Source organism: Ranitomeya imitator, chromosome 7, assembly GCF_032444005.1.
Source record: "Ranitomeya imitator isolate aRanImi1 chromosome 7, aRanImi1.pri, whole genome shotgun sequence".
Classification (NCBI taxonomy): domain Eukaryota; kingdom Metazoa; phylum Chordata; class Amphibia; order Anura; family Dendrobatidae; genus Ranitomeya; species Ranitomeya imitator.
This window is the reverse complement of record NC_091288.1, coordinates 210,427,740-210,443,155: the sequence shown is the minus strand read 5'-3', so window position 1 is coordinate 210,443,155 and position 15,416 is coordinate 210,427,740. Positions and strand designations below refer to the sequence as shown.

The following is a 15,416-nucleotide window of genomic DNA, read 5'->3' as shown; positions in this document are numbered from 1 at the left end:
CTCATTCTTTTTTCGCCTCCCCTTTGATTGGCTGCTATTCTTTAGAACTTCCGTAATTAGTAATGAGGCTTTACAATGACACTTGTGATTGGTCGGCAGAGAACGATGGAGGTGTGTGATTGGTCAGAGAGCTCTGCGAGCGGAAGGAGAAGGAGCAGCAGCCGCAAGGGCCGCGAGAAAGCCCGGTGAGGTCGCTAGGTCATCGGTGTGGTCAGAGATGGGGAGACGAGGCAGGGTGATGGCGGGGTGTGGGGGCAGGACGGGTGAGGTGCGAAGGAACGCCGCCAAATAACTGTGTTTGGCCTTGGTGGAGAACTACAACTCCCAGAATTCCTTGTCACTATAGTACGTAGAGGCTGGTAGCTGGGCATGCTGGGACTTGTAGTTTTACAGCAATTTTTTTTTTGTACACAGTTTTTGCTCTTTCGACCACATTGTAACAAAATCTTCTTATTTTTTAGTTTTTGTTCTTTCTTCGTCCTCCAAGAGCCGCATCGTCTTTGTTTCTCCGTCCCCATCGCTGTACGGCGAGCTGCCGCATTGATTCATCACACCGTTCCTATACGGGGTGAAAAAAAATCCAAGCGGATGGAAATGGTTAAAAATTAAAAAAAATGTGATTCCGCCACGGTTTCTCGGATTTTATATTTCTGCGGCTAATTGTGCAATTAAAAATGATCCAATATCGCGAGTCACCGGTCAGGACGAGCAGCGGTTCCAAACTCCAAAAAGGTGTTTTTTTTAATAATAGTGGCTTAAAAAATTCTGAAAAAAAAAAAAAAAATTGTGTCTTCAATTTTTCAAATCCGCATTCTGTGGGTGCAGCTGTGTATATATATATATATATATATATATATATATATATATATATATATATATATATATATATATATATATATATATATAATTTTTTTTTTTTTTTTTTTTTTCAACTTTTCCCTATATATCGAGTCTGTAGTGGGAATATATAAAGTTCAGCCTTCACAGGTGTACCAAGATGGCAGCCACAACGGCCTTTAGCAGCCCCCTGATGACATGGCAGTTACTTGGCACCCTTAGTGGTCACGTCTCAGGTGGGACAGTGGAGCCTGAACAGATGCCTGGGTGGAATCGCGCACTGTCATTTGATTTACAGCAGCAGTTAAAGAGTTAACAGCAGTGTTCAGAGCTCCGCTCTGATTTCTGCTGCTTCCCTTTAGCCCTTTTTTTTTTCCATCCGATTGTCCTCTAGAAGTCTGGTGTAGTGATGGCGTCGTCCGGTCTGGAGATGACATCATCACACATTATGGTGTGACACAATGACATCATCAGTAACGCGATGACCTCATCAGGTCCGCGTGGAGCTACAGACGTGACTTGCCTTCTGCTCTTCTGTCCTCTGCAGGGTTATCATGGCCGAAATGCAGCTCCAGAAGAAAGGCAAGAAGTCCGAAGATGGCGTCGGCAGCATGGTGGATTTCTTACTGGCCAATGCCAGGCTGGTCCTGGGCGTCGGGGGAGCAGCACTGCTGGGCATCGCCACGCTGGCAGTAAAGCGGGTGAGAACCATTGTGGGTCCGATCTCTGGGTATAAAGGGGGGCTGCCGCCGGCTTTGCCATTACTGCGACGCTGATCCCTGTGCCTGACTCTTCTGTTTCCGCAGCTGATTGACCGAGCAGCGTCGCCTCCGGGCGAGAAAGAAACCGATGAGAAGGTAGAACAGAAATCCATCGAGGAAGCCTGGAAGGAAGCCGTGCTGCTGAAGGCCTCCCCGAAACTTGTGCGACAAGCAAATCGCTCCGACCTGAGCTCTGCGCTGCCAGCCCCCGAGCCCAGCCAGCCGGTCACAGGTCAGCGCGCGTGGGCACCATGTTGGCTCTATCGACTCCGGTCACACCTGCTGCCAAAGCTCAGCTTTACATCCAGCTGTAGCGCGTTATCGGAGGGCGGCTACTAGGAATTCAGCAGGAATTTTTCCTGCAGCTTTAGATGTGATTGGAGTATAAAGTCAAAAGGTTAACCCGGTGGCATTGTCTAATGTAATGTTAAAGCGCTATAAATGTCCGGTGCCCCCTGAGGAGCTGACCCCGCACCACTGTATAGTACAGAGGACTCTGCTGCAGTGGCCGGGGTCAGAGACAACTCTGATTGCGGCTGTTACCCCCTTAGATGCTGTGGTGAATAGAGACCTCCACATCTTAGCGGTTAGGCATGGGGAGGCCGCTCCTTCTCTCAGCCATCAGCAGCCCAATGAGCAGGGAGGGCATGGATGCCCAGGGTGGGGGCTTTCGTGGCGGCCAAGGGACGGGGCTTTCGTGGCGGCCAAGGGACGGGGCTTTCGTGGCGGCCAAGCGACGGGGCTTTCGGTGCGGCCAAGGGACGGGGCTTTCGGTGCGGCCAAGGGACGGGGCTTTCGTGGCGGCCAAGGGACGGGGCTTTCGTGGCGGCCAAGGGACGGGGCTTTTGGTGCGGCCAAGCGACGGGGCTTTTGGTGCGGCCAAGGGACGGGGCTTTCGGTGCGGCCAAGGGACGGGGCTTTCGTGGCGGCCAAGGGACGGGGCTTTCGTGGCGGCCAAGGGACGGGGCTTTCGTGGCGGCCAAGGGACGGGGCTTTCGTGGCGGCCAGGGAGGGGGCTTTTGTTGCGGCCATGGACGGGCTTTTGTGGCGGCCAGGGAGGGGGCTTTCGTGGCGGCCATGGACGGTGTTTTTTGTGGCGGCAAGGGAGGAGGCTTTCGTGGCGGTCAAGGTTATAGCGAGGCTCCCCCAAGTCTGCCATCTTTGTACTCCCAGGCCCTACATAAGTGTCCATTAGGGGTAAATTTTAACGTAGTGGGGCACAAACCAGAATTATGTGGAAGGTATCATTGGTGCGTGGAAATCTGGGCTGATGGAATCTAATTTTTCTATTTCTCCAGATGTCGCACCATCAAACATTGAGCCTGAGCAGCCCCCTGTGTCTGAGAAGACCCCCCTGTGCCTCACCTTCCAGGAGACCCTCTTGCATTACTACACCCACCAAGCCATTATGCCAGCAGCCCAGATACAAGCGGCCAAGCAGCTGGTGCTGGACATTACCAGCGAACTGCAGGACTTCCTGAAGGCCAAACACCCCAAAATGCCTTTTTCCGCCATGCAGTTGGGGGGCTCCCTGGGTACTGATCTCCCCGTTACCAGTTTGGACCAGGCTTACGTTTTGCTGCCCCTGATACTCGAACCGGATTTATGGACTTTTGTCCCAGGACAGGACACCATTCTCAATGACCCCCAGTTTTGGATGATAAAAAGAGTTAACCTGGAGTACACTGCCCGGGGGAGCAGTCCATGGGACAGGTTCATGTTGGGGGGCTACCTGTCCACCAGGAGGATCGTGGAGTCTTTGCACAAGACCGTGGTGGGATCCATTAACTGGCCGGCCATCGGGACCGTGCTGGAGTGCTGTGTGCGCCCCGTCATTGCACCTGATGACCTGAGGCTGGAGGTCGTCCACCAGGACTTCACAGGCACCATCAACTTCCTCCTTGTGGCTGAAGCCAAAGCTGTGGTCCTGCTGGCGTACCCCCACCCCACAGCCCCGGCCGAAAATCTGTGGCGGCGGAGCTACTACCGAGAGGAGACCCTGCGGCTCCAGGAGCTGGACAGCGGCGACTCCGGCGTCCGGCAGAAGTGTCTGCACATACTGAGAAGCGTCTGCCACCAGCGCCCAGAACTTCGCCAGCTGTCCCCTACCCAGCTAAGACACGTCCTCCTACACGTCAGTAAGGAGGCGTCTGATTGGTCGGAGTCCAGCCTTGCTGACTGTTTCCTGCAGATCATAGCGTCGATCATCGGCTACTTGGAGAGTGGGACTCTCCAGTGCTATTTTGACGAAAAAGTCAACTTGTTCTCCGGCCTGACGGACGACGAGATTGATGAGATCGGATATGGACTGTATCAGATTTTTTCCGATCCCAACTCGATTCTGGCGAAGTGAGATTATCGCGAGGTATGGATCTAACTGGCGGCGGGCGCCACTGGACGCTGAAGACTTGGCATCCTATAATAAAAAGTTCTGCCACTTGCCAATATACCGTACTCTGTGAAGCCGATCCTTAGCGCTGTCAAGATCTCTGCTTGCTTTTTGCAAACAGAAGCTTCCACAAGTGTAAAACTGTCTCCATTCACTGACAGCAAGCAGAGATCTTCACAGTGATGGGGAAATTAACACAGAAAGCTCGTTAGGAAGTTGCAGAACTTTTCATTAGACGATGATGAAGGGAATGTGCAGGAAAGTGAGTGGCGTCCATGGCTGCCCTGTTGTCCGGGTAAATGCTGTGATTAAATATGAAGGCGAGCGCATCCCGCCCTCCTATTAACTTTATCTGTACAAATGCGGGGTGCCTCTTTAATTACCTTAAGAAGATCTAGAAATAATAATTATTTTTTGCTGCCTTTCTTGTGATCGCACTTGCCAGTGATACAGAGCAGATCCATAGCCGGCTCTGTCAGCCATTAATGTATCGGCCAATTCTATTGTTGTTGTGTGCTTTAATTATTCGTATGAAGTTGGTACTTTTTAAAATGTACTGCACCTTTAGAAAAAACATCTGATCGGCGTGCGATTACTCAGCCTGGCAATGCCTGCTGGGAGTTGTAGTTTGCAAGACTCTCTACTGTGACATTTTACTAATCCCGGAGAGGAGACGCTGCCGCTCATCGTTTCATTCATGGAGTTTTATTTTTTACATGTTTATGTCTCTTGCACATTTCCTTTTACTTATTTTCGCATTCATCGGGGATTTCCTTGTGTTCGTTAATTCACATTTGCAGTTTGGGTGCAAAAATCTCTGAGGCCTTCTGGGCGGATGCAGCCAGGTTGAGGTCCTAAAAAATATGGCCGCCGCGATGGCTCCACAAAGTGGCTCCCCAGCTTGTCTGACAGGATTTCTTGTTATTGGGCAGGAAAGCTGTTTTTTTTCTGGAAGGGAGTTGTAATGGCGGCCATATTGGATGTCTTCCAGCTTTCCTACAAGTTCTTGGCTGAGTTTTCTAAGACGGGGCCACATCTTATTACCGATTTAGATGGACTATGTACTGGATAAGCTGACAATATGGCTACCCTTGCTATGTATAGGCTCACAGTATGGCAGCCTTCACTGTGGAGAAGGTGACAATATGGCCGCCCGCACTGTGTGGGTGCAGGGTCCTGGTTTTGACACTATTGTCGCCCGAGCTGGTGAGTCCTTGCCTTCTGGACATATTGTAAGCGCCTCGTAGGTTCAGTATTTGCCTCTTTGTGTAATGGCCGACCTCCTGGAGTCCTACAATAATCTGGTTGCTATGGAGTCTCTCCCTAACAACCGCAGGACTTTCTGTTGTTGCTGGGCAGAACCTCCCTAGTAACCAGTCTGCTATAGATTACTCTGGTCACAGGGTACCGTCACACAGTGCAATTTTGATCGCTACGACGGCACGATTCGTGACATTCGAGCGATATAGTTACGAGATCGCAGTGTCTGACACGCTCCTGCAATCAGGGACCCCGCTGAGAATCGTACGTCGTAGCAGATCGTTTGAAACTTTCTTTCGTCGTCTAGTGTCCCGCTGTGGCGGCATGATTGCATGGTGTAACATATATCGTATACGATGTGCGCATAGTAACCAACGGCTTCTACATCGCACAAACGTCATGAAATTATCGCTCCAGCGTCGTAGATTGCAAAGTGTGACAGCAGTCTACGACGCTGGAGCGATATTGTTACGACGCTGGAGCGTCACGGATCGTACCGTCGTAGCGATGAAAATTGCACTGTGTGACGGTAACACCAGGCCGAGAGCGGCCATTACTGAGGTCAGGCTTCGGTAATAACGCGGAGACTCTTTGTAACTCAGCGGGTCTCAAGCTCTCCTGCACTACTACTCCCAGCTTGCCCGGCCATCTCGCGGGGACAGCAACGGAGTAAGTTTTACGGGCCGCACTGAAATATAAAATATACGAAGCACATGAATTTGCTCACAGTATGGCGTCACTGTGGGTACAATGGGCACGACGCGGCACTGACGATGGCACTAGTTCTCTTTATCTTCCATGTACATGAACTCCCCCAGTATCGGTTTACATCACTGGGGTGGAAGGTCTCATCTGGCAACATGCAGATTGTATACTCTAGTCACATACAAAGCTGCATTCTGTGGCTCTGTACTCTAATCGCTTCCAGAGCTGCAGGACAACTTGTGTACACTAGTCACGTACAATGCTGCAGGGTGATGTGTGTGCACTAGTCACGTACAATGCTGCAGGGTGATGTGTGTGCACTAGTTATGTACAATGCTGCAGGGTGATGTGTGTGAACTAGTCACGTACAATGCTGCAGGGTGATGTGTGTGCACTAGTCACGTACAATGCTGCAGGGTGATGTGTGTGCACTAGTCACGTACAATGCTGCAGGGTGATGTGTGTGAACTAGTCACGTACAATGCTGCAGGGTGATGTGTGTGCACTAGTCACGTACAATGCTGCAGGGTGGTGTGTGTGCACTAGTCACGTACAATGCTGCAGGGTGGTGTGTGTGCACTAGTCACGTACAATGCTGCAGGGTGATGTGTGTGCACTAGTCACGTACAATGCTGCAGGGTGATGTGTGTGCTCTAGTCACGTACAATGCTGCAGGGTTATTTGTGTGCTGTAGTCACATACAATGCTGCAGAATGATGTGTGTCCTCTAGTCACGTACAATGCTGCAGGGTGATGTGTGTGCACTAGTCGCATACAATGCTGCAGGGTGTTGTGTGTGTGTGTGCACTAGTTACATACAATGCTGCAGGGTTATTTGTGTGCTGTAGTCACATACAATCCTGCAGAATGTGTGTGCTCTAGTCACATTGCATGCTGCTGGCCGACATGTATGTAATGTTTATAGCAGTGTTCGGCAGTACAGGTCTGGTGGGTCTCAGTAGGCAACTAGAATTCTGAATGCAGCTTTGGATGTGAGTGGAGTATAGTATCTGACCTGTTTCAGGTTCAGTAAAATGAAGATTTTTCCTGTTATGAATTGTCGCCTTTGTGCCAAACTCACCGACCGTTGTCCCCTAGCCATAGCGGGGGTGAATGCTGTGTGTACCGGGGTGGTCTCCTCCTCTCGGGGAGGGATTCACTTCGGTTGCTGCTTTCAATTGTGGATTTTGCTGCTTTAAATTCTATTTTTTAACATTATAAATTGTCATAATAAAGATTTTGTCTCAGTTCCAGTGAGTGGAGGATTCATCATTAATTTTGGCTAATCTGTACAGGAAAAAAAATACATGTCCATTGCATCCGTATCAACACACATCCCAGTAACAATTCAGAACTGGAGAAAACGGCGAGATCCATTACAGTATAAAAGCAATTTTTATTATTAAGATTAATGTAAACAAACAGGAAATGTCCCAAAGAGGAGGGAGGCTGCACAAAGCCAAATGTCAAGAAGTGATCTACTTCATAAATGAAGGTTGTGCCAAAATGTCAAAGTAGTAAGTGATGTACACTCCAATGAGAGAGCGAGCATGAAGTAGTGCGTCCCCTCGCCCCGACGCACGTTTTGCCGTCCGCTATCTTCTTGATACAGATGATGGGTGAACTGCTTAGCATAATTATGCATGTGCAATAGTGATATTCAAGTGTTAGTTTGAGGCCACTAACTGGCGTGACTGACAGCTCTTATATACTCAGCTGTGCATAAAGTCACTATATACACCACATAGTAGTTTCTTGAGACTACACTGATCTTCATGCACTGACTGCTGTCATAATATCCTGTGATCCGGTGGTTTTATTCCCCCAACTCTTGGCAGCAGTAACATTCATATACATTGGATTATGCATATAATTACAGGTATTATACAGTCATCTAATATTTCATGATTGCATCTGATGTTGATCGCTTCTGTCTTCACCAGGGTATCTCTGTATACAGGGAGCTCCCCCTAGTGGTGGCTGCAGACAGGATCTTATCATGTATCTCTGTATACAGGGAGCTCCCCCTAGTGGTGGCTGCAGACAGGATCTTATCATGTATCTCTGTATACAGGGAGCTCCCCCTAGTGGTGGCTGCAGACAGGATCTTATCATGTATCTCTGTATACAGGGAGCTCCCCCTAGTGGTGGCTGCAGACAGGATCTTATCATGTATCTCTGTATACAGGGAGCTCCCCCTAGTGGTGGCTGCAGACAGGATCTTATCATGTATCTCTGTATACAGGGAGCTCCCCCTAGTGGTAGCTGCAGACAGAATCTTATCATGTATCTCTGTATACAGTGAGCTCCCCCTAGTGGTGGCTGCAGACAGGATCTTATCATGTATCTCTGTATACAGGGAGCTCCCCCTAGTGGTGGCTGCAGACAGGATCTTATCATGTATCTCTGTATACAGGGAGCTCCCCCTAGTGGTAGCTGCAGACAGAATCTTATCATGTATCTCTGTATACAGTGAGCTCCCCCTAGTGGTGGCTGCAGACAGGATCTTATCATGTATCTCTGTATACAGGGAGCTCCCCCTAGTGGTGGCTGCAGACAGGATCTTATCATGTATCTCTGTATACAGGGAGCTCCCCCTAGTGGTGGCCGCAGACAGGATCTTGTGTATCTCTGTATACAGGGAGCTCCCCCTAGTGGTGGCTGCAGACAGAATCTTATCATGTTTCTCTGTATACAGGGAGCTCCCCCTAGTGGTGGCCGCAGACAGGATCTTATCATGTATCTCTGTATACAGGGAGCTCCCCCTAGTGGTGGCTGCAGACAGGATCTTATCACGCATCTCTGCATACAGGGAGCTCCACCTAGTGGTGGTTACAGACAGGATCTTATCATGTATCTCTGTATACAGGGAGCTCCCCCTAGTGGTGGTTACAGACAGGATCTTATCATGTATCTCTGTATACAGGGAGCTCCCCCTAGTGGTGGCCGCAGACAGGATCTTATCATGTATCTCTGTATACAGGGAGCTCCCCATAGTGGTGACTGTAGACAGGATCTTATCATGTATCTCTGTATACAGGGAGCTCCCCCTAGTGGTGGCTGCAGACAGAACCTTATCATGTATCTCTGTATACAGGGAGCTCCCACTAGTGGTGACTGCAGACAGGATCTTATCATGTATCTCTGTATACAGGGAGCTCCCCCTAGTGGTGACTGCAGACAGGATCTTATCATGTATCTCTGTATACAGGGAGCTCCCCCTAGTGGTGGCTGCAGACAGGATGTTATCATGTATCTCTGTATACAGGGAGCTCCCCCTAGTGGTGGCTGCAGACAGGATGTTATCATGTATCTCTGTATACAGGGAGCTCCCCCTAGTGGTGGCTGCAGACAGGATCTTATCATGTATCTCTGTATACAGGGAGCTCCCCCTAATGGTGGCTACAGAACCTTATCATGTATCTCTGTATACAGGGAGCTCCCACTAGTGGTGGCTGCAGACAGGATGTTATCATGTATCTCTGTATACAGGGAGCTCCCCCTAGTGGTGGCTACAGACAGAACCTTATCATGTATCTCTGTATACAGGGAGCTCCCTCTAGTGATGGCTGCAGACAGAATCTTATCATGTATCTCTGTATACAGGGAGCTCCCCCTAGTGGTGGCTGCAGACAGGATCTTATCATGTATCTCTGTATACAGGGAGCTCCCTCTAGTGATGGCTGCAGACAGAATCTTATCATGTATCTCTGTATACAGGGAGCTCCCCCTAGTGGTGGCTGCAGACAGGATCTTATCATGTATCTCTGTATACAGGGAGCTCCCCCTAGTGGTAGCTGCAGACAGAATCTTATCATGTATCTCTGTATACAGGGAGCTCCCCCTAGTGGTGACTGCAGACAGGATCTTATCATGTATCTCTGTATACAGGGAGCTCCCACTAGTGGTGGCTGCAGACAGGATCTTATCATGTATCTCTGTATACAGGGAGCTCCCACTAGTGGTGGCTGCAGACAGGATGTTATCATGTATCTCTGTATACAGGGAGCTCCCCCTAGTGGTGGCTACAGACAGAACCTTATCATGTATCTCTGTATACAGGGAGCTCCCTCTAGTGATGGCTGCAGACAGAATCTTATCATGTATCTCTGTATACAGGGAGCTCCCCCTAGTGGTGGCTGCAGACAGGATCTTATCATGTATCTCTGTATACAGGGAGCTCCCCCTAGTGGTGGCTGCAGACAGAATTTTATGTTTGATGTGGTGCCATTTCAGTATGGCTAGAGCTCATATTTTAAAAGAATCACATTTGCCTTTCAATGATATTCACAGCTCTCCACAGTGGCTATATGATCTGCTGGGTTATACCATGGGAGGGTGCAGCTGAACTAAGGAAGAAGGCTGGGGACTATGATGAACAATTGGTCTAGGATGTTATTTTAGGATACAGATTGCAGAGTAGCAGCGACAGCCCGTGGCAGCTTTCCAGACTCTCTGGCACACAAGCCAAGATCTAGGGCAACAAGATGTGAGTGTTTTGCTCTGTCAAGTCTCCAAAATAATAAAATCTCCATATTTGTCCATCTTCAGGGAACAAGACGTGTCCAATAACAAACACCTTGAGACAGAACTAGTGAGATCTATGCATCGGATTTTATGGTTTAACATAACTGAATGTTCAATCTTTCATAATGCCTTCTTGTCTGTTGCCCCCACTAGAGGTAGCTCATAGGATTACTGCATAATTTAATTTCATTACTTATTTCACTGCAAGTACAACATCCAAGGAGCTCCCCCTAGTGGCTGCAGTAGACAGAATCTTATGTATGTCTGTTTACAGGGATCTCCCACTAGTGGTGGCTGCAGACTGGATGTTATCATGTATCTCTGTATACAGGGAGCTCCCCCTAGTGGTGGCTGCAGACTGGATGTTATCATGTATCTCTGTATACAGGGAGCTCCCCCTAGTGGTGGCTGCAGACTGGATGTTATCATGTATCTCTGTATACAGGGAGCTCCCCCTAGTGGTGGCTGCAGACTGGATGTTATCATGTATCTCTGTATACAGGGAGCTCCCCCTAGTGGTGACTGCAGACAGGATATTATCATGTATCTCTGTATACAGGGAGCTCCTCCTAGTGGTGGCTGCAGACAGGATCTTATCATGTATCTCTGTATACAGGGAGCTCCCCCTAGTGGTGGCTGCAGACAGGATGTTATCATGTATCTCTGTATACAGGGAGCTCCCCCTAGTGGTGGCTGCAGACATGATCTTATCATGTATCTCTGTATACAGGGAGCTCCCCCTAGTGGTGGCTGCAGACAGGATGTTATCATGTATCTCTGTATATAGGGAGCTCCCCCTAGTGGTGGCTGCAGACAGGATCTTATCATGTATCTCTGTATACAGGGAGCTCCCCCTAGTGGTGGCTGCAGACAGGATGTTATCATGTATCTCTGTATATAGGGAGCTCCCCCTAGTGGTGGCTGCAGATAGGATCTTATCATGTATCTCTGTATACAGGGAGCTCCCCCTAGTGGTGGCTGCAGACAGGATGTTATCATGTGACCTCCAGTCACTTGAAATGTAATATTGTCCCTAAAAAATGGTTTTGTAAATTTTGTTTAAAAAAAAAAAAAAAAAAAAGAGAAATCACTGGTCAACTTTTAGGCCATGTTCACACCATCCTTTTTTTTATGCGGAATCGCCGCGATTGTCCCGCTGCGGGTCTGCAGCTGTTTTCCATGCAGGGTACATTGCAATGTACCCTATGGAAAACAGGAACTGCTGTGCCCACATTGCGGAAAAAGCCGCGCTGAATAGCCACGGTAAAAAAGAAGTACCATGTCACTTTTTGCGGAACTGCAGCGGTTCTGCACCCATTGACCTCCATTGTGAGGTTTTACTGCGGTTTGTGGTGCAGAACCGCTGCAGTGTAGCTGCCCCCCATGCTCCGATGCCACCCCTCGTGCTCCGACGCCCCTCCCGTGCCCTCATCTCCCCCCCTTATACTTACCCGGCCTCCCGGTGTCCGTCCGGCCGTCTTCTCCCTGGGCGCCGCCATCTTGCAAAATGGCGGGAGCATGCACAGTGCGCCGGCCGGCAGATTCGTTCCAAAGTGCATTTTGATCACTGAGATATGTTATATCTCAGTGATCAAAATAAAAAAAATAGTAAATGACCCCCCCCCCCCTCCCCTTTGTCACCCCCATAGGTAGGGACAATAAAAAAATTAAGAATTTTTTTTTTCCACTAAGGTTAGAATAGGGTTAGGGGTAGGGTATTTTCAGCCATTTTAACCCTAAAAAACTTGCTAGAAAACACACAGACTCTGCATAGAAAACTGCATCAAAAAACGCACCAAAAAAAGGACCTGCGTTTTCTGCCAAGAGCTGCGGTTTTTAGTCCTGAAAAAAAAGGAGGGAAATCAGGAACGTGTGAACATAGCCTTAACTCTTCTAACTTCCTAACAAAAAAAAGTTTAAAAAAAAAGGATGCAAATGTTAAGACATGTGGGAAATGTTATGTATTAACTATTTTGTGTGACATAACTATGGTTAAAGGGTTTAAGAATTAAAAATGTGAAAATTACGTTTTCAAAATTGTTGCCAAATTTCCGATCTTATCACAAATATAAGCTCAAGCCATATCCAACAAGTTTTAGCACTATCGTGAAGTACAATATGTCACAAAAAAACAAATCTGAGGATCAGTGGGATACGTTAAAGCGTTCCAGAGTTATTAACTCAAAGTGACATTTGGTCTGGTGATGAAGGTGAAAACAGGATGTGGGGCTGAAGGGGTTAAGAAATCAGAGCAGAATGAGGACTCTGGACGGATAATTTATTATTTTAGAGGATGTCTGTTCTTATTAACCATTGCAAATTGAGATTTCTGCAACCGATTCGTCAGCTGTCGGACTGGAGTTCCCACTCACTGACAATAAGCGGAATTTTTGAAAACCGTGAATTTGAGTCCTCAGTGGTTGATACCTTTTAATGGCTAACTGAAAACATGGTCACAAATTGCAGCTTTCCAGACTACACAGGTCTCTTCATCAGACAGACTAAGAAAAAAATTTGAAGTCACATATTTATACACAACAGGACAAAGGAACAATGCTATAGATAAGTCTGAAGCAGAACTATAGATGTGGCCGTAAATATTGGAACAGTTGATAGATAAGGCGTGTGTAAGTTTTATTGTCCTGTGATTGAGGTCTGGTCCATGATTGTGACGCCCCCACAAGGTCTGAGGAGCACATTCATTAGTCGGTATAGAAAGACCTCAGTTGTGTAATGAATGTAGCTGGTTGTAGCCTTTACTAGGGGTTTAAGAATACCCTCTACCCATCCAGAAACATTCAGGACACAATTGACCTACAGCAATAGGTCCTCTACCAGAAGGAACCATCCAGGCCACCATGGATGTAGAATCTTTGTACTCGAATATGTCACACCAGGATGGATTAAATGCCTGCAAATTCTAAATGTAAAATTTAGGAAAGATACCGTATTTTTCGGACTATAAGACGCACCCCAAATTTGGGGTGAAAATTTTTTTTTTGATAAGATGGGGGTCCGTCTTATTGTCCGAATTTACAGTTTCCTAGCTGAGGGCTGGCGGTGGCAGAGCAGGGTCACAGGAGGCATGGTGTCGGCAGAGGTGGGGTGATGCGGTACGGCGTGCACCTGAGCAGGGTCCCTTCCTGCTGAGGTGGGCGACGCCACGGCCTGGTGTCCATGGGGGGGGGGTTTCAGCAGTGTGGCGACGGCAGAGGTGCAGGGATGATGAGCGGTATGGTGTGAGCAGGGTCCCTTCCACAGGTAAGGTGACGCAGTGGCCCGGTATCCAATGTGAGCAGCAAAGCCGGGTTAATCACCGGTTTCTCGGTGGCGGCGGCCATCTTCCTGAGGCCACCCATGCGCAGATGGAGTGCTCTGCTTCCCGAGGCTTAAGGAAAATGACCGCGGGATGCCGCACGTGCGCAGATGGAGATCGCGGCGGCCAATTTCCTGAAGCAGAGATCTAAATCTGCGAACTCAGCTTCCGGAAAATGGCCACCGCGATCTCCATCTGCGCACATGCGGCCATTTTTCTGAAGCCCCGGGAAGCAGAGCACTCCATCTGCGCACGCGCGGTCTCAGAAAGATGGCCGCCGCCACCGAGAAGCCGGTGATTAACCCAGCTCTGCTGCTCACATTGGATACCGGGCCGCTGCGTTACCTCACCTGTGGAATGGACACTGCTCACGCCATAACGCTCATCATCCCCGCACCTCTGCCGGTAAGCCTGCATTACGACTATAAGACGCACCCCCCTCTCTCTCACATTTTTTTGGGGGAAAATGTGCTTGTAAGGGTACGTGTCCACGTTCAGGTTTGACGGAGCGGCAAAGTCGCTCTGCCCCCTTCTGGGGACACGATGATGCCGGATGTGTTCATTGCACACATCCGGTATCCTCGCACCCCACAAATAGGGCCCTGTGTTATACCTTGCGGCGGCGCAGCGTCGCCACAAGGTAAACGGACATGGTGCGATCTAAAGACGCGCCGCATGTCTGGAATCGCAGGGCCGCCGATGCGTGTTACCACGCATAGTGGAGACGGGATTTCATGAAATACCCACCCCTATGCTGTAACATCTGGACGCTGCGGCTCTATGCAGCGTCAAACACGCAGCGTTTCCTGAACGTGGAAACATACCCTTATAGACCGAAAAATACGGTACTTATTCTATGGTGAAACTTACAAAATTCATCCTCACCCACAATTACCTTGAATTTGATAAGATATATGTATAGGAGACTGATACAGCGATGGGAAGTAAAAGGGCTCCACAGTACACAAATATGAGGCCTCTGGGCTATCGTCGTTACATTGACGATATTTTTATCATCTGGACAGAATTTGAGCAACAGCTAAAGCCGTTCCATGAACACTTTCAATTTCATCCTACTAACAACTTAACGACTATCGTACTGAAATTATCTAACAAGAACAATGAAATAAGAGACGACCCTGGACCAGAAGAATCTACTATGAAATCGCTATGAAAACAGTGAGGAATTGATAGACATGGTAGATTACAAAGTTGAAATTAGCATCATACAATTACTTGGGAGGATAACCCTTAGGAATATGTACAATATTTTTCATAGTTTTATTTGTACATTAAAAACAACAAAAATAATATATTACAACAAACGTCACGAGATTGAGCGAACTCCGCACAAAAAGCGGCTATAATTCTGACGGCACCTTCTGTAGATGATCTCACAGAATATTGCATCGTTATATTAAAATTATATATATATATATATAAAAGACCAAACCTACAGGAGTCAGTCATGGGATCTGCAATATAAGGCGCGTGCTACGTGAATTTTCCTCCTTTAGGGTATGTGCACACGTCAGGTTTTTTTCCTGACAAAATCCGGAGATTTCTGGCAGAAAATCGCGTTTTTTTCGCGGAATTTTTGCGTTTTTTTTTTTTTTTTTCT

At 48.2% G+C, this 15,416-nt stretch overlaps 1 protein-coding gene across 1 annotated transcript; it reads left to right on the top strand.

The window, feature by feature from the left end:
• Positions 1-97: 97 nt before the first annotated feature.
• On the top strand, positions 98-7,209 carry MIEF2 (mitochondrial elongation factor 2). Its single transcript, XM_069734673.1, has 4 exons — positions 98-185; positions 1,385-1,538; positions 1,644-1,830; positions 2,897-7,209. The coding sequence occupies exons 1-4, from the start codon at positions 106-108 to the stop codon at positions 3,949-3,951; spliced, it is 1,476 nt and encodes a 491-aa protein (XP_069590774.1). The 5' UTR covers positions 98-105; the 3' UTR covers positions 3,952-7,209.
• Positions 7,210-15,416: the final 8,207 nt, after the last annotated feature.

Coding starts and splice junctions, on each gene's coding strand:
- MIEF2 (XM_069734673.1), top strand. CDS start 106: ATGGAGGTGTGTGATTGGTCAGAGAGCTCTGCGAGCGGAAGGAGAAGG. Junction 186..1,384: donor AAGGGCCGCGAGAAAGCCCG/GTGAGGTCGCTA, acceptor TGTCCTCTGCAG/GGTTATCATGGCCGAAATGC. Junction 1,539..1,643: donor CCACGCTGGCAGTAAAGCGG/GTGAGAACCATT, acceptor CTGTTTCCGCAG/CTGATTGACCGAGCAGCGTC.